General features: G+C 45.0%; 1 protein-coding gene across 1 annotated transcript in view; it reads left to right on the top strand.

The window, feature by feature from the left end:
- Window positions 1-22,648, top strand: part of LOC124588145 (cadherin-89D) — a 410,233-nt gene that overhangs the window by 308,295 nt on the left and 79,290 nt on the right. Inside the window, exons 12-14 of the mRNA XM_047131469.1 lie at window positions 2,730-2,907; window positions 5,501-5,759; window positions 15,931-16,225. Of these exons, the coding sequence (XP_046987425.1) occupies window positions 2,730-2,907; window positions 5,501-5,759; window positions 15,931-16,225 (732 nt within the window). The remainder of the gene's footprint in view (window positions 1-2,729; window positions 2,908-5,500; window positions 5,760-15,930; window positions 16,226-22,648) is intronic.

Consider the following 22,648-nt stretch of genomic DNA (forward strand, 5'->3'; position numbering starts at 1 on the left):
TGCTTACATGCCAGACGCTCTATCCAGCTGAGCCACCGACGGCACAGAGGATAGTGCGACTGCAGGGACCATCTCGCGCACGTCTCCCGCGAGACCCACATTCTCAACTTATACGTCCACACACTACATTCGTAGTGTCCCTACCCAACACACTCATTATTCGTGGAAGACATTCTTACCAAGTCTCGTAAGAGTTCGGGTAAATATGTGTGCATCCGCACAGAAGAGGAAAGTCATGGCAGGTATTTCCAGAACTATATACTTATATGGATATGGTGTCTGTTCTTTCCACAACCTTTCGGACATCTCCGAAAGAACAGACACCATATCCATATAAGTATATTGATTGCTTTGGTTGTGAAGAAATCTCCTGGCGACAGTGATTTGAGTTGAACAGTGCCAGGTCGATACAAATATTTTAATATTTGAAAGTAAACCTGCTGTACGGAATTAACGCTTTTTGTTTTTATGTCTTATTAACACTTGATTGCCTCCTGGCACTATCTGAATATACCCAGAGCATTAGATACCGGAAAAATTCTCTTTTTTTTAAAGATTGGTCTTAAGTTGCGCTGATTGACAATGTAACTTTGCACCGACATTAAAACTGAAATTTTACCCTCATAGGCCATAGCTAGAACACGTTTTCAAGCACTTTTTCAAGCACTCAGTAAGTAAAAATGGAAAATGTGGCGATGTCTGTCGCACTGTGTAATTTGCTTAGTGTCCAGTATTTTCAGGAAATGATAAGAAGGGCTACAAAGTTAGCCCGACTGACTGTTTTAAAGCAGACGGTAAATTCTGCGTTCAGTTCAAAAATGGTTCAAATGGCTCTGAGCACTATGGGACTTAACTTCTGAGGTCATCAGTCCCCTAGAACTTAGAACTACATAAACCTAACTAACCTAAGGACATCACACACATCCATGCCCGAGGCAGAATTCGAGCGTGCTACCGTAGCGGTCGCGCGGTTCCAGACTGTAGCGCCTAGAACCGCTCGGCCACTCCGGCCGGCTCTGCTGTCAATCATTGCAGGTACATGTCAGCCAGTTTACTGGGGAACACTGCGAAGAAAATTGGATGCTGTGAAAATTGTAGTGCGGAAGCTCGCGAAAGACGTTGCTCAAAGTCGAACATAAAGCTGTATGTTGCACATGATATTTGGTAAATAAGAATATGTGGCAGCCAAGATCACGTGTTGTAAAATAAAAATCTTACAACACGCTGTCATGGCTGCCATATATTCTTATTTACCAAAGCTGTATGTGTTCAGTGGGCCAAACAACATAGAATCTGCACAGTAAATGACTGGTGTCGCTAGTGTGGTCCGACAAGTCTGTATTTCAACTCTTTCTTAATGATGCAGGACGGCGAATGCACCGATGGCCCAGTGAGTCGTTTACCTGAAGTTTGTAGAGGGTATAATTTTTATCACATGTGGTTGTATAATATTTTGGACTGTTTTTCGTACCATGAACTGGACCCCATTAACTGATGTTACTGTGAACATGAAGAGCCGCGCTGGATTAGCCGAGCAGTCTGATGCGCTGCAGTCATGGACTGTGCGGCTGGTCCCGGCGGAGGTTCGAGTCCTCCCTGGGGCATGGGTGTGTGTGTCTGTCCTTAGGATAATTTAGGTTAAGTAGTGTGTAAGCGTAGGGACAGATGACCTTAGCAGTTGAGTCCCCGTAACATTTCACACACATTTGAACATTTTGAACATGAAGAAGGAGGTTTATTCGAACATTCTCGTTGACGAAGTGTTGCTCGTTCTTCTACTTGTTCACGATGAATACGCTTTAGAGACAGTGGTCTTCCAGTACGACAAAAGCCGTGTTTGTCAGGCTGCACGCATATGTTTCTGGTTTGGCGAACCCACAGGCACCCTACCGCAATTCGACTGGTCCCTTAAACTACCAAGATCTTAATCTGGGACAATTTGGGAGTAACGTGACCATCAAGGTCCTCGCAGTTTGGTACCTCTGCAAATGCAAATGCCGTGTGACGAGGGCCTCCCGTCGGGTAGACCGTTCGCCTGGTGCAAGTCTTTCGATTTGACGTCACTTCGGCGACTTGCGCGTCGATGGGGATGAAATGATGATGATTAGGACAACACAACACCCAGTCGCTGAGCGGAGAAAATCTCCGACCCAGCCGGGAATCGAACCCGGCCCGTTAGGATTGACATTCTGTCACGCTCGCCACTCAGCCACCGGGGGCAGACGGTAGCTCTGCGAGATCTAATAATAAATAAATGGCTTTAACTGGATGTGGCTCACTTCAAGAAACTTGGGGACTCCTCTCCTGGCCGAGTTGATGGCGTTATGAAGGCTGGTGTGACAGGGTATTAGCATGGCGTCTCCTACAGACACCGAGCGAGGTGGCGCAGTGGTCGGACACTGGACTCGCATTCGGGAGGACGACGGTTCAATCCCGCGTCCGGCCATCCTGATTTAGGTTTTCCGTGATTTCCCTCAATCGCTCCAGGCAAATGCCGGGATGGTTCCTTTCAAAGGGCACGGCCGACTTCCTTCCCCGTCCTTCCCCAATCCGATGAGACCGGTGACCTCGCTGTCTGGTCTCCTTCCCCAAAACCAACCAACCAATCTCCTACAGACGACTAATGTTTTGTCTGGTGTGTTTATGTATAGCAGCTTAGTTTTTGTGTGGAGCAGTAATATGCCAGTGTCCCTGTTGTGAAGTATCAGGGCTTGCCTTGGCTGCCGCAGTGCCCTTCGCGGTGGAGGAGCGGTCGGGCGTGATCAGCGTGGTGGACGACATCGGCAAGTACGCGCCCACGCTGTACGACTTCGAGGCGGTGGTGGCGGCCGACCCGGACGTGGCGCTCGTCACCAACGTCACCATACACGTCGTCAAGCTGGACGGGGCGCAGCCGCAGGACATCAAGTGAGTGACAGCGTTCGCCCGGCACCTATTTCCTCACGTGTCAAGCTAAGGAGTCGAAGGTTCCACAGGTCACACAAAAGACACAAGAAAGGATTTGTAATTAATCGCCGCACGGAGTGGCTGAGTGGTCTGGGACGCCATGTCACGGACAGCGCGGCCCCTCCCGCCGGAGGTTCGAGTCCTCCCTCGGGCATGGGTGTCGGTGTTGTTCTTAGCATAAGTTAGTTTAAATTACTTTAAGTGGTGTGTAAGACTAGGGACCGATGACCTCAGTAGTTTGGTCCCTTAGAAATTCACACACATTTGAACATTTGTAATTAATCAGTTGAATTACAGATCCATGTCACTAACATCAATTTTTCATAGAGTTTTAGGACATTACGAATCAGCTCGAAGAAAACGGTGTTGTGACACATAGTACCGATGCAGAAAATATCGTTCTTGTAAAACAGAACTGGCTCTTTATTCACATGAAGCAAAGACTGTATCGACAGCGGATCTCCAATTGAGTCCATATTTCTATATTTCCCGAGTGCTTTTGATACCGTCAGCCACGCGCAGGTTTTAAATAAAATTGCGTGTCTATGCAGTATCGACGCAGCTGTACGACTGCGATTTGCCGTCATCAGTGTCACAGTTCGTCGTAATTGACGAAAAGTTGCGAGGTGTTATAGTCCTTCTGTTGTTCCTGATCTACATAATTTCCTGATCTGTATAAACTATTTAGGAGACCATCTGATCAGCACTCTAAGACTGCAGATGAAGCTGTCATTTACCGTCTAGTAAAATCATCTGATTATCAAAAAGATCTGCAAAAAGATTTAGACAGAATATCCGAATGGTGCGAAATGTAGCAATTGCACAATCAAACGACAAATAGCGCAAATTTAAAGAGTGTTAATTCGATGAAGCAACAAGGAACTACAATTACGAATAACTGAAATTTGAACGATCACGCATAAAATGTTGTGGGGGATCGAACTAAAGACTGCATTTCATTGGCAGAACACTTAGAAGATGCAACAAATGGAGTATAGAGATTGCTGCCACTGTGATTTACCGTCCTCCGTCTTCTTTCTTTTAGAATTGCTGGACGGTATGGGATTCTTGCCAGACAGAAATGACGGATGACGTCAAAAAATTTGGAAGAGGAGCAGCTCATTTGCTACTGTTTCGAAATAGGGGACAGGGTGTCGCTAATATCATACGCGGGTTGGTATGGCCATCATTAAAACAAAGGTGTTTTGCGTTGAGACAAGATCTTTTCACGAAGCTACAATCACCGACTTCCTTCTCGGAATGCGAAAATATTTTGCTATCGCCCACCTATATTGAGAGAAATGATCGCTGAAGTAAAATAATAGGAGGAGTATCTCGCACGGAAAGAATAAACTGTCCCCTTTTCAAGCGCGTTCGGGAGTGGAACAGTAGCCTGATATTGGTTGGATGAACCCTCTGCCATGCACTTAAAGCTCGAACTGCAGAGCAGTTATGTAGATGTAGATCCGCTTGCGGGATACTTGCGTATGTGCGGTTACGAGCCACCAGAAAATTCAGAATTAAATATTCTGCAAGTTAGTAGGAATGTACCGGGTGATCAAAAAGTCAGTATAAATTTGAAAACTGAATAAATCACGGAATAATCTAGATAGAGAGGTACAAATTAACACACATGCTTGGAATGACATGGGGTTTTATTAGAACCAAAAAAAATTACAAACGTTCAAAAAATGTCCGACAGATGGAGCTTCATCTGATCAGAATAGCAATAATTAGCATAACAAAGTAAGACAAAGCAAAGATGATGTTCTTTACAGGAAATGCTCAATATGTCCACCTTCATTCCTTAACAATAACTGTAGTCGAGGAATAATGCTGCGAACAGCACTGTAAAGCATGTCCGGAGTTATGGTGAGGCATTGGCGTCGGATGTTGTCTATCAGCATCCCTAGAGATGTCGGTCGATCACGATATACTTGCGACTTCAGGTAACCCCAAAGCCAATAATCGCACGGACTCAGGTTTGGGGACCTGGGAGGCCAAGCATGACGAAAGTGGCGGATGAGCACACGATCATCACCAAAGGACCACCGTCATAGATCTTTCACGCGTCTAGCAATATGGGGTGTTTTTTTTTTGTTCCAATAAAACCCCATGTCATTCCAAGCATGTGTGTCAATTTTTACCTCTGTATCTACAATATTCCGTGGTTTATTAAGTTTTCAGATTTACACAGGCTTTTTGATCACCCGGTATTTGAAGTGTTCCGGACAGTTTTAGCCAATGATTTAGCCACCAACGTCTTCCGACATGGGTTCCATCAAATATTGCTGGGACAGAATCGAGAGGTCAGTTTGCGCACAAAATCCTGCACCGGCAGCACTTTTGCAGTTATGGACGGCTATAGAGACAGCACGGTCCAGTGGTTCTGAAGGGGACAGCCACCGACTTATTGAGTGCATGCCACGTGAAGTTGCTGCACTATGCCGGGGAAAAGGAGGTCCGAGGCTGTATCCCATGACTTTTATCACCTCAGTGCAAAGTGAATTATGAGTAAAGTAGTGATAACTTTTGTTTCTGCGTTGTTCTGTAGGCGGGAAGTGGAGCTGCACGTACTGGAGAACCAGCCGGCGTCGGTGGTGGGGCGGCTGCCGCCCCCGGCGCAGGAGGCAGTATTGGGGGCAGAGGTGCGCTACACGCTGGCCAACGGGCACGAGGAGGCGGCCCGAAGCCTGGCCGTGGGGGCCGACGGCACGCTGCTGGCGCAGAGGCCGCTAGACCGCGAACGACAGGACGTCTTCCACCTGACCGCGCTCGCCGAGACCTCCAGGGGCATCGCCGCCGTCTACCAGGTACCCACACTGCCACAATCACGTGGACCGACGTCCCGTGCGCCGAGACAGTTGCACTACAAATAGTAACAAAAGGACTGGTCTAATAAAAAACGCCAACCGCTGAGGCCGAGCGGTTCTAGGCTCTTCAGTCTGGAACCGCGCTGCTGCTACGGCCGCAGGTTCGAACCCTGCCTCGGCCATGGATGTGTGTGATGTCCTTAGGGTAGTTAGGTTTAAGTAGTTCTAAGTCTAGGGGACTGATGACCGCAGATGTTGGGAAGTGCCAAAGTGCTTAGACCCATTTCAACCATCAATATTAATAATAATAAAACATATTTTCGTAGTCTAAATAAGAAAACTGTCAAATACGGATGTTTCCTACACTAACAATAAAACTGTGAAACCGTCGTGTCTTTCTGTTTGTCTGAACACGCTAATCTCTAAAATTACTGGACGAATTTTTAAGGGGTTTTCAAAGGTAATTTTAATGTAGCTTGGGGTAACATAACGCCTACATTTAATCAAAATCGGATCCCAGAAAAGAAGATGTCGCAATTTAAAGTTTTAACTAAAACTATCGTGCCTGTATCTATCTCTGTTCGAACACGCTAATCTCCAATATTGCTAGACGGTGTTTACACAGGTAGCTTGAGCGTAGCTTGGGTGAACGTACGGTCTTTATGTCATCAAAATCGGATCACTGAGAAAAAAAGATACCTTGATTTAAAATTCTACCTAAAACAGTCGCCGATGTCTGTTTGAAATCCTTGGAAAAGCTGTTTACTCTTTCACGTTTGAGCTGTATCATATATGTTTAAATGCTTTTATTGGTTATTATTGCTGCGTAATACGATTAAAAGTAATGGATACAATGCTTATACTATCCTTAATGTGTTCAATCCATACCTAATACTAATTTTATTAAATCGCGAAAGTAGCTCTATCTGTCACGTTTACACGACTAAACTGCTGAACCGATCTCGATTAAATTTCGTAAGGACATAGCTTGAACACAGGCTACCTTAGAATATAAGCGCCTAAGAGTAGCCGGCCGGAGTGGCCGTGCGGTTCTAGGCGCTACAGTCTGGAGCCGAGCGACCGCTACGGTCGCAGGTTCGAATCCAGCCTCGGGCATGGATGTGTGTGATGTCCTTAGGGTAGTTAGGTTTAATTAGTTCTAAGTTCTAGGCGACTGATGACCTCAGCAGTTAAGTCGCATAGTGCTCAGAGCCATTTGAACCATTTGAACCTAAGAGTATGAAGTAGGGATGGAACATCTGTTTTTGACAACAGAGAATATAAGTTATGTTATAAAATTACTAAATTGCATGCATAGTGTGCATACCATACTTCAACATAATAAATCATAGTTGTGCAATCCTGCCCATTTTCCTCTGAAAGCACCGCTCGGTAGTGACACTGTAGATGTGCACTGGGACTGTGGATCTCTGGTGGGCGTGGCGGATGGGGGGAGGGGTGCACGTCACTAGCTATGCTTACTGGAGTAGGCAGACGTGTGAAGGCAGCTGACGTTATTGCCCATATAACAGTTTTCTTATTCACTATCACTCATAACACTTCGAATTTTTATTTCAGTATTTATATAATATTATATTTACCGACTTCTGAAATGAATTTTGGCGACAGAACCTAATCTGTAACATAGCCCGAGGTCTAGGCTGGGCTGGACTGTTGTAATTTACTGAATAGTCGATCTAGCCAATGAATGTATCTTTCACAGCACTGATTAAGTACCAGAACACCAGTAATTTTGACAGAGACGTTTACGGTAGGACGTCCGCAGCTCATGGTCTCGCAGTCGCGTTCTCCTTTCCCAAGCACGGGGTCCCGGGTTCGATACCCGGCGGGGTTAGAGAGATTTTCACCTGCCTCGAGATGACTGGGTGTTTGTGTTGACCTCATCATTTCATCATCATTGATGAAAGTGGCGAGATTGGACTGAGCAAAGGTTGGGACATTGTGCGGGCGCTGATAACCGCGTAGTTGAGCGCCCCACAAACCAAACATCATCATCATCATCATCATCGTATACGGGATGTCACGTAAGCTGTGCACTTATCGACTGGTAGCAAAAATGGTTCAAATGCCTCTAAGCACTATAGGACTCAACATCTGAGGTCATCAGTCTCATAGACTTAGAACTACTTAAACCTAGCTAACCAAAGGACATCACACACATCCATGCCCAAGGCAGGACTCGAACCTGCGACCGTAGCAGCAGCGCTGTCCCGGACTGAAGCGCCTAGAACCGCTCGACCACAGCGGCCGGCTATGTTGTGGACTTTCGCGTATGAATGCAACCTCATGCTAGGGGCGTAGGTTAGACTCTTTCAGTGGCGAAACTCTATTCTAAACTTATTTTGGACTTTCTGATGAAGAGATTACGCGATCGAGAGTGCTATAATCTGAAATAACTCTTCGCTTGCGACTGCAGGACCTATATAAAAATGTCATTCATAGGCGGAAACGTAATAAAAAAAATGAACAGTCACAACCGCAAGAACCTTCTTTTTTTTCTTGCGGTTGTACATTTTCATTGTAAGTAATAAAAAACAGCTGTGCTCTAAGAGAAATGTTCTAAAAATTACGGAAATGTAATTGTTTTCGATATTGTACTATTGCCACGTCCTTTGCTGATACGATACGAGGATCTTCTGCTATCACACTGCACTGTGCGATCATGGACTGGAATATCGCTCTTCAAAGCCTGAGATACGGCCGCTGCCGTAATCTACACACATCCCCCATCACGACGATTTATTAAACCGCCAGTGACATCTCTGTGCGGCAGCCCGCAGCACTTCTCTACCTTGCTGTTCCAACAGCGGGAAGCATACATCTCCCGTCTGAGACGTAGCGGCGAAACTTGTAAACTCCGTTTATGCGTCAGCAGCCTCAATTTCTGGGCATGTGATTAAATAAAACAAATCGTTGAATATCACAAGCTGTGATAATAAGATCTTGCAGCAAATCGTGTGTACACCTACACCTCGAAGCTTAGAAGACCGATATCCCGCACTGATATATTGTTTAAACTACCGCAAAGAGTGCAGTTTTAGCGGAATGCAGTCAGATATTGTGTAAACATCAACCGCCGAGACAGTTGAGTATTGACTTACTCGGCAGTTTATTGTTGTGTCTGCTAACTAGAAACGAATGTGTTCGAGCCACAGTCGTTTCTAGTGAAACGGGGTCAACATCCCAGTCCGACATCCAGAACTGAGCTTGTGCTCCTAACATTGCAAAGAGAGTGAAGCCTAAGAAAGAGAAGAAAAGTAAGCAAAGGAGAGAACATTCAATTTTATAACGAATGGCATATTAGTGCGATTTTGTTTACCGACATATAGGTACACAATCTAAAATTAATTCTTTTTCATGAACGCAATGAAAATTGAAATGGTAGTAATGTTGCCATTAAAAATTTCCCGTAGCAGTATCGGAATATCTAGGTCAGTAGCCTCTAGATTCACAACTTCGCGCAGTATTGAAGTGTTGTGTCGGCTACTGTGGGAGTCGGCGCCGACACAAAGAAGGACGAAGAGAAGTTGCGATGGCCGGTGGCAGGAATCCAAATGATCTGTACATGACACTTGCAGATTAATATAGTACTTTCTGTCTGAAAAGGAAAGAAATACAACTTAAATTCTCTTTATGAGGTGGCTTGATGTGCTTCCTGTGCCTCCTACATGCAGATACTTTTACACATTACTATTACTCGCTGAACGCACGCTAAGTATCGTCTTCCTATTACTCAGTGGTGAAGCTCTCGTAGTCCTCGACCGATCAGCGATGCGCCGCTGTTTAAGTCAGCGTTGACAGGGGATGCTGAACCCTGTCTTCCTGGATGTGTGGCGCTGCCCGGTCTTTCCACTGGCGCGCAGATTAGAGCCTTCTTGATGCACCGCTGCGTTGTTCGGTGTGCAGCCAATCCCTTAGGACTGCACTAAAAGTGCATCGCTGCACAGTGAAATTTACTTTGACTGGTTATAGGTGACCGTGAGCAGTGGTTGGATGATGGCCAGCACGGTGACAGCCTGGACACGATGGCGGAAGCTCCGTTCCACGAAGAGATGCGGAGAAGGCACACGGCAATTGTCCGGCGATTTGACCAGCGGTCACTGCTGTTCAGTCCTCAGTTGTGGACGAAGTCGCTAGCAGGTGATGCCCCGTGAGGCGCTAGTTCGGAGATGAAAACCCACGAAGTGGTGCAGAGGAGGCATTCGGTGAGGACACTGCGGTTTGATACGTGCCAACGATGTGCTATTCGATCTTCGGATTCGGAAGAACGTCAGTCCGCAGAGACTGTGCGATCGGCGACGGCAGCTCCGCCAGGGACGCTGGACAGTCGGCACTGTGCCACGGGATGACACTCGATGTGTAACTGCTGTAAATCGGTTCAGTCGCGACCTTTATAGTCGGATAGCGGAAAGATACGGTGACCAACGCAAGGAGTATGCGTTTGGCGGTAGCAATGTGGTGCCAGCACTGGTGTGAGATTCGCGCTAATAGGACGCGTGGCGACCGCTGGAGACTGAAAGGAAGAAAAACCCGTCTGGTTATGTAAACGTCAGATTGTTTCCTTGTGCTCGCCAGAACCCGTGTAGCGAGCGAGTGAGGATGTCGGCTACTCCCGGTACAAGACTGTAAGAAGGGTAGCAGGCGAACAGGCGCCATCCCGTACGATACTACAGTAGTAGCAATGGAATTTATTGGAGGGGGAAGGGGGGGAGGGCAATGCGTAGTAACGCAGCGTATGTTAATATTTTGTAGTCTCCTTCTCCCGCACGTACATGTGTCCGAACATGAATGCCAAATCTGTTAATTTCTAGTAATACTGTCGGATCCATATAATCTGTTGTTGAATGTGGCATCAGACACCAGCACGTAAAGTTAGCCGATACGTAAATAGCTACACCAACAGCAGCTTTGGTAATCGAAATGGGACAAGTGTTTCCGCCCGTACCACACTCACAAATGTCAGAGACAATGGTCCCTCCGACATCGTGAATTCAAAATTCTCTAAGAGAGTGATATTTATATTGTTGCGGTTTCAATTGACGACGTTGTTTCTCTTGAGGTCGAGATTGGTTCGTTAGAAATAAACGACACTGGCTGTTCAACGCTGCGGTTTATTTTACAATATCCGATCTGTTACTCCGTAGACGACATTGAAATATTCTTTGCTGTGATTGTAATTGCGGAGCTCATGTTGTTCCGTTGTGAACACTTGAAAATGCCCTAAAGACCGATACCGGCCGTAGAAAAATTTTGGTCGAACTGATGCTTTGATTCATTAGAAACAATAGCAAATGTCACAAATTAATCAAGGTCTCCGTTTGTTTCGGAGTATCAACGTGAACTATTCATACACATTACAGTGTCACATGTCACAGTTTGAGATAAACGCATAGCAAGATGGCTTAGTGGTTAAGTCCCTGAATTCGCTTTTGGAAAGCGGTCGTTTCAATTCGTTTCTGTTCATCCATATTAAAAGGCTGAATGGTTTCCTCAAATCCCGTAAGACACATAGTGCGATGATTCCTCCGGAAAGGACACGGTTGACATTCTTGCCCTTACCCTTCTGTCGTAGCTAGTGCTCCGATTCTATTGTCTTCGTTGTTGATCGACATGAATCAGTAATCTTCGTCCCTCTCGCAAACAAGCGAATGAAGAGAGAGACATACAAATGAAACAGCGGTGTGAACTGTCCTAAATGACAGCGGACTTCTTTGCAACTGTGCGATGTGGCCCTGTGGCTGAGAAACTGGACTGAATCTGGCAAAAGGAGGCCCAGGTCACCGTCCGGCCAACTCGATTAGATTTTTCGTAGTTTCGTGCAAATCACTTTAGGTAAATATCGCAGTGTGGGAAAATGGTCAGCGTTGCCAGCGAAGTCTTTGATTGGATTACCAGTGACCATATCATATCTCTTAGCGGTAGAAAGCTCCGGAACGCGATCAACTCTGTCTTGTGGGCCATATGAGAAACTCTTTAAATAAGCAAGTGGCGAAACTGAAGCGAAAGATACCGGTGACTTCAAAACATACCTTAGCAACTACAATCTTAGTAAATAATCTATTATCTTTTTGCATTTTTGTGTCTGCTCGTGGCAGCTTTTTTGCAAGCAGGGCTATTTAGTGTTTTGTACAACTTACACAGAGGACATTCAACCAAGACCTTAAACTACAAAAGATATAAAAAATAAAGCATGTATAATTATAAGTTTCATGTAAATATGTCGAGCATAAGAAAGGTAATGACTATGGATTTACTGAAGGCTTCATTTTTGGATAAATTATTTTTAATATATTTACCAGTTAAAAATTAAATTCAGTTCTATGCGGTATGATGTGTTCCAGATGAAGTATTGTAATTGTTTTGTTTCCTCAATTGTGTCTGTCGGGACCCCAGTAAGATTGGTTTCAGTTATCATTTACATAACTTATTCTGTCGCACTACAACTGGAGAAAGGAAACAATAATATGCCTCATATGGTATTGTAACTCTGAGAATCAGCAGAGTCTTTCTTACTAACTTGATAGAAATGGAATCCTGGCTGGCGGTGCACAGCTGATGATATGAGACTCACGTGAGAGCTTCTCCCTGTTGGAGGCTGCGGCGACAGTACTGCCCTACATAGGGGGGATCTCTTCCCTGCCGTACTGAAAATTTTTCTACGAGCATGTCATACATTTGACTTCCCAACTCGCATTATTCGTTCCGCCAACCGCATGTCTGGTACCAAATTTCGTTTCAGCTATGCCTTCTTTACCACTCTAAAAGACACGGTCTCGTCAAGAATATTCCTATTCAAAAGCATTCCTGCATAATTTGACTACTTTTCAGTTTCTTCAGATATTCGTGAACTCCAAGTTCTGTTAAGATGTCAATTTGTCACGTCCCTCTGATTGTGAGTAGCGCTATTGTTGCACAAATGACACATTGACCAAGAGGCGAAAACATACAATGCATGCCCGTACGACCTGTCCAGATACTACAATAATGCCTGTGTGGACCTGTCTGTGGCGAAATTCTCGGTAACTCCAGGCGATTTGGGGGCTCCTGCCTGATTAATTTAAATGTACTGGATAAATCTTAGCCCATCGGTCATGTCATGCATGTTTATAAAGTGAACCGAAACGATTAGAATTCACGGGCCTCATCAACTGACGGAAATGGTAAACTGTTACACCATTACGCATTTAGCGTACTTTGTGGAAATGTTCCTCACATAAAGGGTATTCCAATCAGAAACGATGTGCAGCAATAATAGACCGATTCCTGTGGCCACCGATGAATACTGTTTCATCTTGCTGGGATGCATACTATAGTGGTTCGAGAATTCTTTGATCTTTCACATAAACTGACATACAGATTTCTAATTACATTGCCCCTTGTTGGGGGCCAAAATGTAGTAAATCCTCCAAAATTCTCTGTGATTTCACGTACCATGCAAATTACCAATGATATTGCCCCACCCTAGGCCTCCAACAACAAAAGATTATGAGAATAGGTGATGATGTGCGAACGGAACACGTTAGTTACAGTATTAAAATTCGAATTGCTTGCGTTTGTTACAATACCTTTTACACTTAAAATTAAATTACAGATCTCAAGAGATTTGACTGAGCTTGGAAACAACTCAGTTATTAAAGGGAAGGAGGGGGAATGAACAGTCTCACCATTCTTCATAGTCATTTGTTGCATCGTGGTGACATGGTGGCGACGACGTGTTTCCTCGTAGCTGCGCGGTGTCCTGTCAGCTGCTGGCCTCCATGTCCCAGATTGGTGGCGAGGCACAGAAGGATCTCCATGTTGTGTGTTGTGTGGCCGAAGCTGCGATATCACGGTGTCGAGAGGCGGATGTTGGCGATGGATCGAAATGTCCACGCGTCCTCTTGCTTCCGCACGGTCTCACTGACTCCCTTCTCCCCCTCCATCACTATTCCGCCAAGCTCGACTCCTCGAAATTTTCCTCTCTCGGCGCTTCTATTGGTGGACTAAATTTTGCCCTGATACCTAATGACTGAACGCCATTTCATGACCATGTCTCACAGTGCAGAACTGAAATTGTCTGCCTTGCATGGGCTAGTGTGTGAATAGGGAATTGGCGCGTTAGCACGTCTTCACTGTCAAGGCTGTTGCCGGTGTCGGTCGCACATTGCTTCGATGATTTTCAGCGTTCTTAAGTTGCTGTGAAAGCAGCCACACAACACTTCCTTGTAACGGCTGTCTCTGCATGAGGCCTGGACAGCCTGACGTCTGTGGTTCGTCTAAGAAACTGCTGGCGTTCGTGATTTATAAGCATCCTCATTGCTGCCAAGGAAAAATTTTTTTCAGCAGACTGATTTCTCCCGCAATTATTTGGTTTCAAATGCCTCTCTGTGCGAATTCTTGACACTTTGTGTGTACGCTCTGTCCCAGTGCCTGTGGGGTGTATAATTGTCGACACGTTCTCGCTTTTTAAGGTAGGTAAAAACGGCTGCTGCGGGCCAAACGATTCACAAGCCTCCACGTGTGCATTCTTGACGCTTTTGTGTCTGTGATCTATGCCAGCTGCTGCAGGGGTCCATCAGTTTTCGGCACGCTTCCCATAGTCTGCTACGCTCTCCGCAAAGTGTCCTTTCTTAAGCAAGGCTAGGGCATCCTCCATCCGACCCTCGGCGTGTTTGCAGAACACCTCTCAGGCGGTCGCCCTATGACATCCGACTTTCCCCTCGTCCCAGGCAGCTGGCGCTGTGAGTCAGCGAAAGTGGCCGCCGACGGAGGTATCACAATACAGACTCTGAATGTCAGCTTGAGAAATTTCTTCCGCATCAGAACACGAAGACTGATGGCTGTAAGAAAATGTGTATGTCTTCCCGTTGCATTACACACATGATCTGTGAGTGACAAATCAGGGGACCACCCAGGCCAGGCAGGAATCCATACATTTCTCGAGGCGTTTGTGGTGTGAATTGTACCAATTTCTTGTTGGAATAAGCTACTTCGTATGCTTGTCATTAAAGGTATGACAAGATGGTTCACTATTCCTGTTAAATACTCGAGAACATTGAGCTTCCCTTCAGCAATTACAAAATTAGTCCTGTTGTCATATTCGATAGTTCCCCACAACATGAATTCATGTGCCTCCTGCGACTTTTCACCAGGTCGTCTACGAACACAATGGCGTCGATCTGGTCACCACAAACAGAGGAAAGACTGGAATGAATTTTACTTCCGTAGCGGATTATGTGCTGATTTGAAACTTTATGGCAGAGTAAAACTGTGTACCAGAGTGGGACTCGAGCCTGTGACCTTTTGCTTGGGTATTAAATATGAAGTACTAACTAAAGAAAAGCTGGGAAGGCGAGTTATGTGTCGATTTTGCATAGCTCAGATGGTAGATCACCTGTTTGCGAAAGGCAAAGATACCGGTTTCGAGGCTCACTTCGCCACACTGTTTTAATTTACCAGGAAATTTTATATCGCCGAGTGCCAGAGACTGCCACTCAGTGTCCCTGCTGACAGGGTGTCAGCGATAAATGTCTCATGGGAACTTGTGATCTCAACTCAGTTTCCAGTGTTTTGTTCCCAATAGTTTATAGTGACAATCTGCCTTTGTCTATTCGTCAGAAAAAGTCGAAAAATCCCAAGATCCTTCTGGAACGACCAGTGTCTACTGTTTTTGTCATACTGTTTCTGTGAGTCCATCTCATCACTAATATTTCCACGCCGGCCGCTGTGGCCGAGCGGTTCTAGGCGCCTCACTCTGGAACCGCGCGACCGCTACGGTCGTAGGTTCGAATTCTGCCTCGGGCTTGGATGTGTGTGATATCCTTAGGTTAGTTAGGTTTAAGTAGTTCTAGGTTTTAGGGGACTGAGGACCTCAGATGTTAAGTCCTATAGTGCTCAGAGCCATTTGAACCATTTTTGAACTTGTTCTGCAGTGATTGCGCTGCAGTTATATGTTTGTGCAGTCTATTGGTACAATGTCCCGCGTCCCTTATGACAAATCGGTATCTTTCGGTCAAGGCATTTACGGTTTCTGTCAGTATAAAATGCCCGTTATTCTGTCATAATGGGAAAGTTCCAAACGAGCGAAACACTTACCTAGTGAGAGAAGTGATAGAGAATTGGACGGGAGGTAGACTGGCAGAGGATGAGTGAAGTGGCTGGCGTGCGGCAGGTGACGGTGTTCGTGGACGACGAGAACGACAACGCGCCGGCGTTCGAGCACGCTCGGTACGAGGGTGCAGTGCGGGAGGACGCGGCGCCGGGCGCCGAGGTGCGGCTGCAGCCGCGGGCGGTGCGCGCCAGCGACGCCGACGCCGGCAGCCACGCCGCCTTCTCGCTGAGCCTGCGCGGCGACGGCAGCCACCTGTTCCGCCTGGACGCCGCCACCGGCCGCCTCTACCTGCGCGCGCCGCTCGACCGCGAGCAGGCGGACCACTACAACCTCAGCGTCGTCGCCAAGGACACCGGTGAGTGCTACTCCACGGGTAGCGATCGGGTAGAGTTTGTAGAACAGTGAAAATTTTTGTGTGAGGAAAAAAATTACCGAGTTTAAGGCTGACACAATCAGCATTCTTGGCTTTTTTAGTCCATACACATCTTGCGAACACTTTGCGGGCTACCTCCGTGCTCGGTCATAAATTTGCCGTACCACATTGCCCGCAAGCTTTGCTGAAGCAACCGTAAATTTGATCAGAGCTGCAGTTTAGATAACTGGTACTGTAATTCGTACAATGTAGACAGTGTGGTGAGTCACAGAGTGTGAAAATTTGTGAGAGTGCCAGTGCTAAAAAAGGCGTAGAAATTGCTTTGGATTTAATTTGCACTAAATGCTCAGCTGTGATTTCATTTATGAGTTCTTCAAAACCAGATGCAAGTGGCCCTTATGGAATAAACACTAGAACTAGTTTATGCCTTACGAGCAATTGGCAAGGGCATGACTGCAGGGAGAACATTTTGTTCAGTGATGAACTTACATCAACCACCAAATAAATTTGAAAAACTGACTGCAATATTAGAGAGAGCTGTATGTGAGGTCAGTGAGGAAAGCATGAAACTGGGTGATAGGGAAGCAGTGGAAGAAAATGATGGATGTTCGGATATTGCACTTGGACTTGATGGAAGTTGGCAGAAAAGAGGACATACTTATCTGAATGGAGTAGTGACTGCCACGAGTGTAGACACTGGTAAAGTGCTAGATGTGGAGATAATGTCTAAATATTGCAAATGTTGTAAAGTCAATGAACATAAAGAACACAACTGTGTGGCTAATTTTAGAGGAACAAGTGGTGGTATAGACGTTCATGAAGTACGACAAATATTTCATCGCTCTGTAGAAACAAGAGGCGTACGGTACACCAAATATTTGGACGATGGTGACAATAAGACATACAACAATATGGTGAGCTCTAAGCCATATGGTGATGCCATTATTAGCAAAATAGAATGTGTAGGACATGTTCAAAAACGTTTAGGAACAAGGTTGAGAAAACTAACTGTTGATATGAGAGGAAAAAAATTAGAAGAGGGAAAATTGTTGACCAGACAGGGTCGGTTAACTAAAACTGAAATAGAAAACTTGCAGGTATACTATGGGCAGGCAATTATGAGAAATAAAGAAATTCTGGAGGCAATGAAGAGAGATGTTTGGGCCATATTCTTCTGTAAGTCCTCTACTGATGATAAGCCATGTCATGGATCGTGTCCATCAGGAGAAAATACGTGGTGCAGATACAATAGGGCTCAGGCAACTGGAGAATCTTATTCTCACCAACATTCTCTTTCTGCATCGTAACCCACCAGCTAAAAAGTGACTAACTTTACACCTGACGTTCAGTCAGTCACCTTTTAGCTGGTGGGTTATGATGCCACGTAATGAGAGATTTTTGTGTGATATATGTAGGTGAAATGACAATAGGGGAAGGCGGAGGAAGGAAAAGCTTTACAGTTCATGACGACAGTACATATCGCTGTCGTGAATTAATTAATGGAATTACTTTATTATTATTATTATTATTCAAGATTCTAAAGTCCCTACTCTCTATGTCAAGTGCCGTCCAACCTAACGGTATAAAAAGTAAAAATAGTATCATAAGATCATCAAAAATGACACGTAGTGTACTCTAGACCATATCTGAGTGCTGGTTGACTCCTTAGGTCGCTAAATTAGAATATCAAATTTTCGACGACCGATACCTTTGTGTCGTATGCAAAAGGCTGCTTCCTGCTTACCAATAAGCTGGCAAATGTTTTATAAAACTATTGTTCTTAAAGGGACCACACCTTGCCTATCTAACCCATGTTAGTTTAGGCAAGTATTTGACAAATTTCTGAAAAAACTATTTGATGCAGGACCTTAATATTTTTACTGTATGTTACATGATGCTAATAGAGTCAACTGTACTGAAATCTACTTTATCCATTTTATAGTTTTTAAGAAATACTTTTTTAAATTTATTAGCAAAAAATATTAAGTTTTTTCGGCAGAAAATATTTTTTGTGAACTTCCTAATGGGGGAATATTAATGAATGTGGTACCAGAGGTGGCTTTTTATGTTATGCAGAGTCTCTGAAAACGCCATTCATCTATGATAGTTTCTGATATAATGGGGCATATGTTCTGAAAATTTTAGTTTGCGGGAAATTGACTTTAAAGAAAAAACTTTTGAAATTTGCGAACTGAAGTTTTCCCGGCGTATTTCCAATTTGAACAGTTCTCGGGCATCCGACCGGGGAGCGTCGTAATTTCTCCACAAAATTACGGCGCTACCCGGTCGGATACCCGAGAAATGTTCAGACTTTTGAAATTTGTTACTTACAGTTAATTAAAACTGTCCTGCTGCATATGATGGCCCTTCTTTTGCCTCTAGCAGGTCTTCCAGCTTTTTTCTCCTTCCTGGATGTTTGTCTTGCTTTCTTGCCCATATTAGATGCAGACCTGTGTGCATCGGCTATCCTCATTTTATCGCAATGTTGCAGCCCCGTATCATATTTTCACCAGGATTAATTCCCAGCTTTTTCAGTACCCGACACTTTCCAGTATTACCACAATTGAATGTAATAACAGCATCATGGACTCCTAGTTTCATTGTATGCATGCCTCCAAACACAGTTTTAGGAAAGCGGTTCCAAATTATGCTGTTGAAAGATTCATTTGGGCTCTGAGTCTGCCCATGCAGACATTTCCTTAGAATAAGATTCTCCAGTTGCCTGAGCCCTATTGTATTTGCACCACGAATTTTCTCCTGATGGACACAATCCATGACATGGCTTATCATCAGTAGAGGACTTATGGAAGAATATGCCCAAACATCTCTCTTCATTGCCTCCAGATTTTCTTTATTTCTGCTAATTGCCTGCCCATAGTATACCTGCAAGTTTTCTAATTCTGTTTTAGTTAACCGACCCTGTCTGGTCAACAATTTTCCCTCTTCTAATTTTTTTCCTCTCATATCAACAGTTAGTTCTCTCAGCCTTGTTCCCAAACGTTTTTGAACATGTCCTACACATTCTATTTTGCTAATAATGGCATCTCGATATGCCTTAGAGTTCACCATCTCCCAAATATTTGGTGTACCGTAAACCTCTTGTTTCTATGGAGCGATGAAATATTTGTTGTACTCCATGAACTTCTATACCACCACTTGTTCCTCTAAAATTAGCCACACAGTTGTGTTCTTTATGTTCATTGACTTTACAACATTTCAAATTTACAAATTATCTCCACATCTAACACTTTACCGGTATCTACACTAGTGGCAGTCACTACTCCATTCAGAGAAGTATGTCCTCTTTTCTGCCAACTTCCATCAAGTCCAACCGCAATATCCGAACATCCATCATTTTCTTCCACTGCTTCCCTATCAGCCAGTTTCATGCTTTCCTCACTGACCTCACATACAGCTCTCTCTAAAAAAAATGGCTCGAATGGCTCTGAGTACTATGCGACATAACTGCTGAGGTCATCAGTCGCCTAGAACTTAGAACTAATTAAACCTAACTAACCTGAGGACATCACACACATCCATGCCCGAGGCAGGATTCGAACCTGCGACCGTAGCGGTCACTCGGCTCCAGACTCTAGCGCCTAGAGCCGCACGGCCACTCTGGCCGGCCAGCTCTCTCTATTATTGCAGTCAGTTTTTCACATTTATTTGGTGGTTGATGTAAGTTCATCACTGAACAAAATGTTTCCCTGCAGCCATGCCCTTGCCAATGGATCGCAAGGCATAAACTAATATAGTGTTAATTCCGTAAGGGCCACTTGCATCTGGTTTTGAAGAACTCATAAATGAAATCACAGCTAAGCGTTTAGTGCAGATTAAATCCAAACACCCTGTGACTCACCACACTGTCTACATTGTACAGATTTAGAAATTACGTCTGATAATATTCTAAAATTTATGATAATGTTACTGCACCTCTTGTCATTTACAGTAAATTCGTTGTAACTCTCCTGAAATGGTGAGAGCTTCTTTGATGATTCACTTGTTGAAGAATTACTATTAGAAACCTAGTTGCCAGGCGACATAACCTCTTGTCCAGAAAGCTTTGAAGTTGTTTACTCTAAATTGTCGTTTCTTGATTATGCCTTTACGTTTCGTCATCTTCAATACACACAACAAAAGACACGTAAACAAGCACTGCAAACGTAAGTGTAACAAATGCTCGCAATCACACTTGAACAAAACTAACCGCGTGTTTGAAAGCGCGTTGTTTACAAAGAGCAGAAGCAAAAGAATACCCACCGTTGCATTCCAAGGATAGCCAACACCCTCAGGAGTAAAAAAAAAAAAAAAAAAAAAAAAAAATTCTAACGTTGCAATGTATGGGATATAAAGATCTAAAATATACGCAGAAAAGTGGGTGACAGAAAAGTGGAGCCGGCCGCGGTGGTCTCGCGGTTAAGGCGCTCAGTCCGGAACCGCGCGACTGCTACGGTCGCAGGTTCGAATCCTGCCTTGGGCATGGATGTGTGTGATGTCCATAGGTTAGTTAGGTTTAAGTAGGTCTAAGTTCTAGGGGGCTGATGACCACAGATGTTAGGTCCCATAGTGCTCAGAGCCATTTGACAGAAAAGTGGGCGTGGCACATAAACACACGTGATAGGAAAATGATCTTTAAATGCTCGAAAAAAATTTTTCAGCAAAATCCTTTTCAGAGTATTTAAATAAAACCTTAATCTATCGAAATATGATGAAAACCTTTTTTTTTCACAGTAGTTATTACAAATACGTTTCCGACCCTCAGACTGCAAGCGCATTTCGTCATCTCGTACCAATTCAACAGCTCTTCCCACCCATTATCTGCTTCCAGACCAAGTGTTACAGTAGGTGCCTACCGGTATGACTACCTGCTGCTCCTTAATACAGCCCGGTTTGCGTCCTGTGTCAATAACGCTTTATGACGCATATCTAAATTTAATATTACTTGCAGTAAAATGCACGGCTTGCTGTAGTGGGAATCGTCACAACTTTCAATCATAACAGTAATAATCGAGAATCATTACTACAAAAACGTATATTTGCGATTATTAGTTACGTGCACTAATCGCTGATAAGGAAGGCTTACGTCTTACTGCTACATATAACCTGAGGCATATTAGTTTTTTGTTTCAAACAACTTTCGACTCCTTAAAGAGATTCGAAACCTCTTTCCACCGTGATGAATAGTGCCTAGAGGTTCTTGCAGTAAAGAGCAAATACTTTAATGACAAATATACTCAAACTAATTTTTTTAACTGAACTACGGTATTCTTTCGCACGTGAATGGAAGGTGTGTATGAGACAATATTCATGATAGCAATTGTTTTATAGATACGACAAGATCTTATCGAATAAAAATATGTTAAATATGGCGATTTTCGCGTTTGAATAGCGCGGCACCTGGATGTTTACCCCACTCTGCGTAGGAAGTTATGACACCGAGATAAGCTACACTCCTGGAAATTGAAATAAGAACACCGTGAATTCATTGTCTCAGGAAGGGGAAACTTTATTGACACATTCCTGGGGTCAGATACATCACATGATCACACTGACAGAACCACAGGCACATAGACACAGGCAACAGAGCATGCACAATGTCGGCACTAGTACAGTGTATATCCACCTTTCGCAGCAATGCAGGCTGCTATTCTCCCATGGAGACGATCGTACAGATGCTGGATGTAGTCCTGTGGAACGGCTTGCCATGCCATTTCCACCTGGCGCCTCAGTTGGACCAGCGTTCGTGCTGGACGTGCAGACCGCGTGAGACGACGCTTCATCCAGTCCCAAACATGCTCAATGGGGGACAGATCCGGAGATCTTGCTGGCCAGGGTAGTTGACTTACACCTTCTAGAGCACGTTGGGTGGCACGGGATACATGCGGACGTGCATTGTCCTGTTGCAACAGCAAGTTCCCTTGCCGGTCTCGGAATGGTAGAACGATGGGTTCGATGACGGTTTGGATGTACCGTGCACTATTCAGTGTCCCCTCGACGATCACCAGTGGTGTACGGCCAGTGTAGGAGATCGCTCCCCACACCATGATGCCGGGTGTTGGCCCTGTGTGCCTCGGTCGTATGCAGTCCTGATTGTGGCGCTCACCTGCACGGCGCCAAACACGCATACGACCATCATTGGCACCAAGGCAGAAGCGACTCTCATCGCTGAAGACGACACGTCTCCATTCGTCCCTCCATTCACGCCTGTCGCGACACCACTGGAGGCGGGCTGCACGATGTTGGGGCGTGAGCGGAAGACGGCCTAACGGTGTGCGGGACCGTAGCCCAGCTTCATGGAGACGGTTGCGAATGGTCCTCGCCGATACCCCAGGAGCAACAGTGTCCCTAATTTGCTGGGAAGTGGCGGTGCGGTCCCCTACGGCACTGCGTAGGATCCTACGGTCT

The sequence above is a fragment of the Schistocerca americana genome, chromosome 1, assembly GCF_021461395.2.
Source record: "Schistocerca americana isolate TAMUIC-IGC-003095 chromosome 1, iqSchAmer2.1, whole genome shotgun sequence".
NCBI lineage: Eukaryota > Metazoa > Arthropoda > Insecta > Orthoptera > Acrididae > Schistocerca > Schistocerca americana.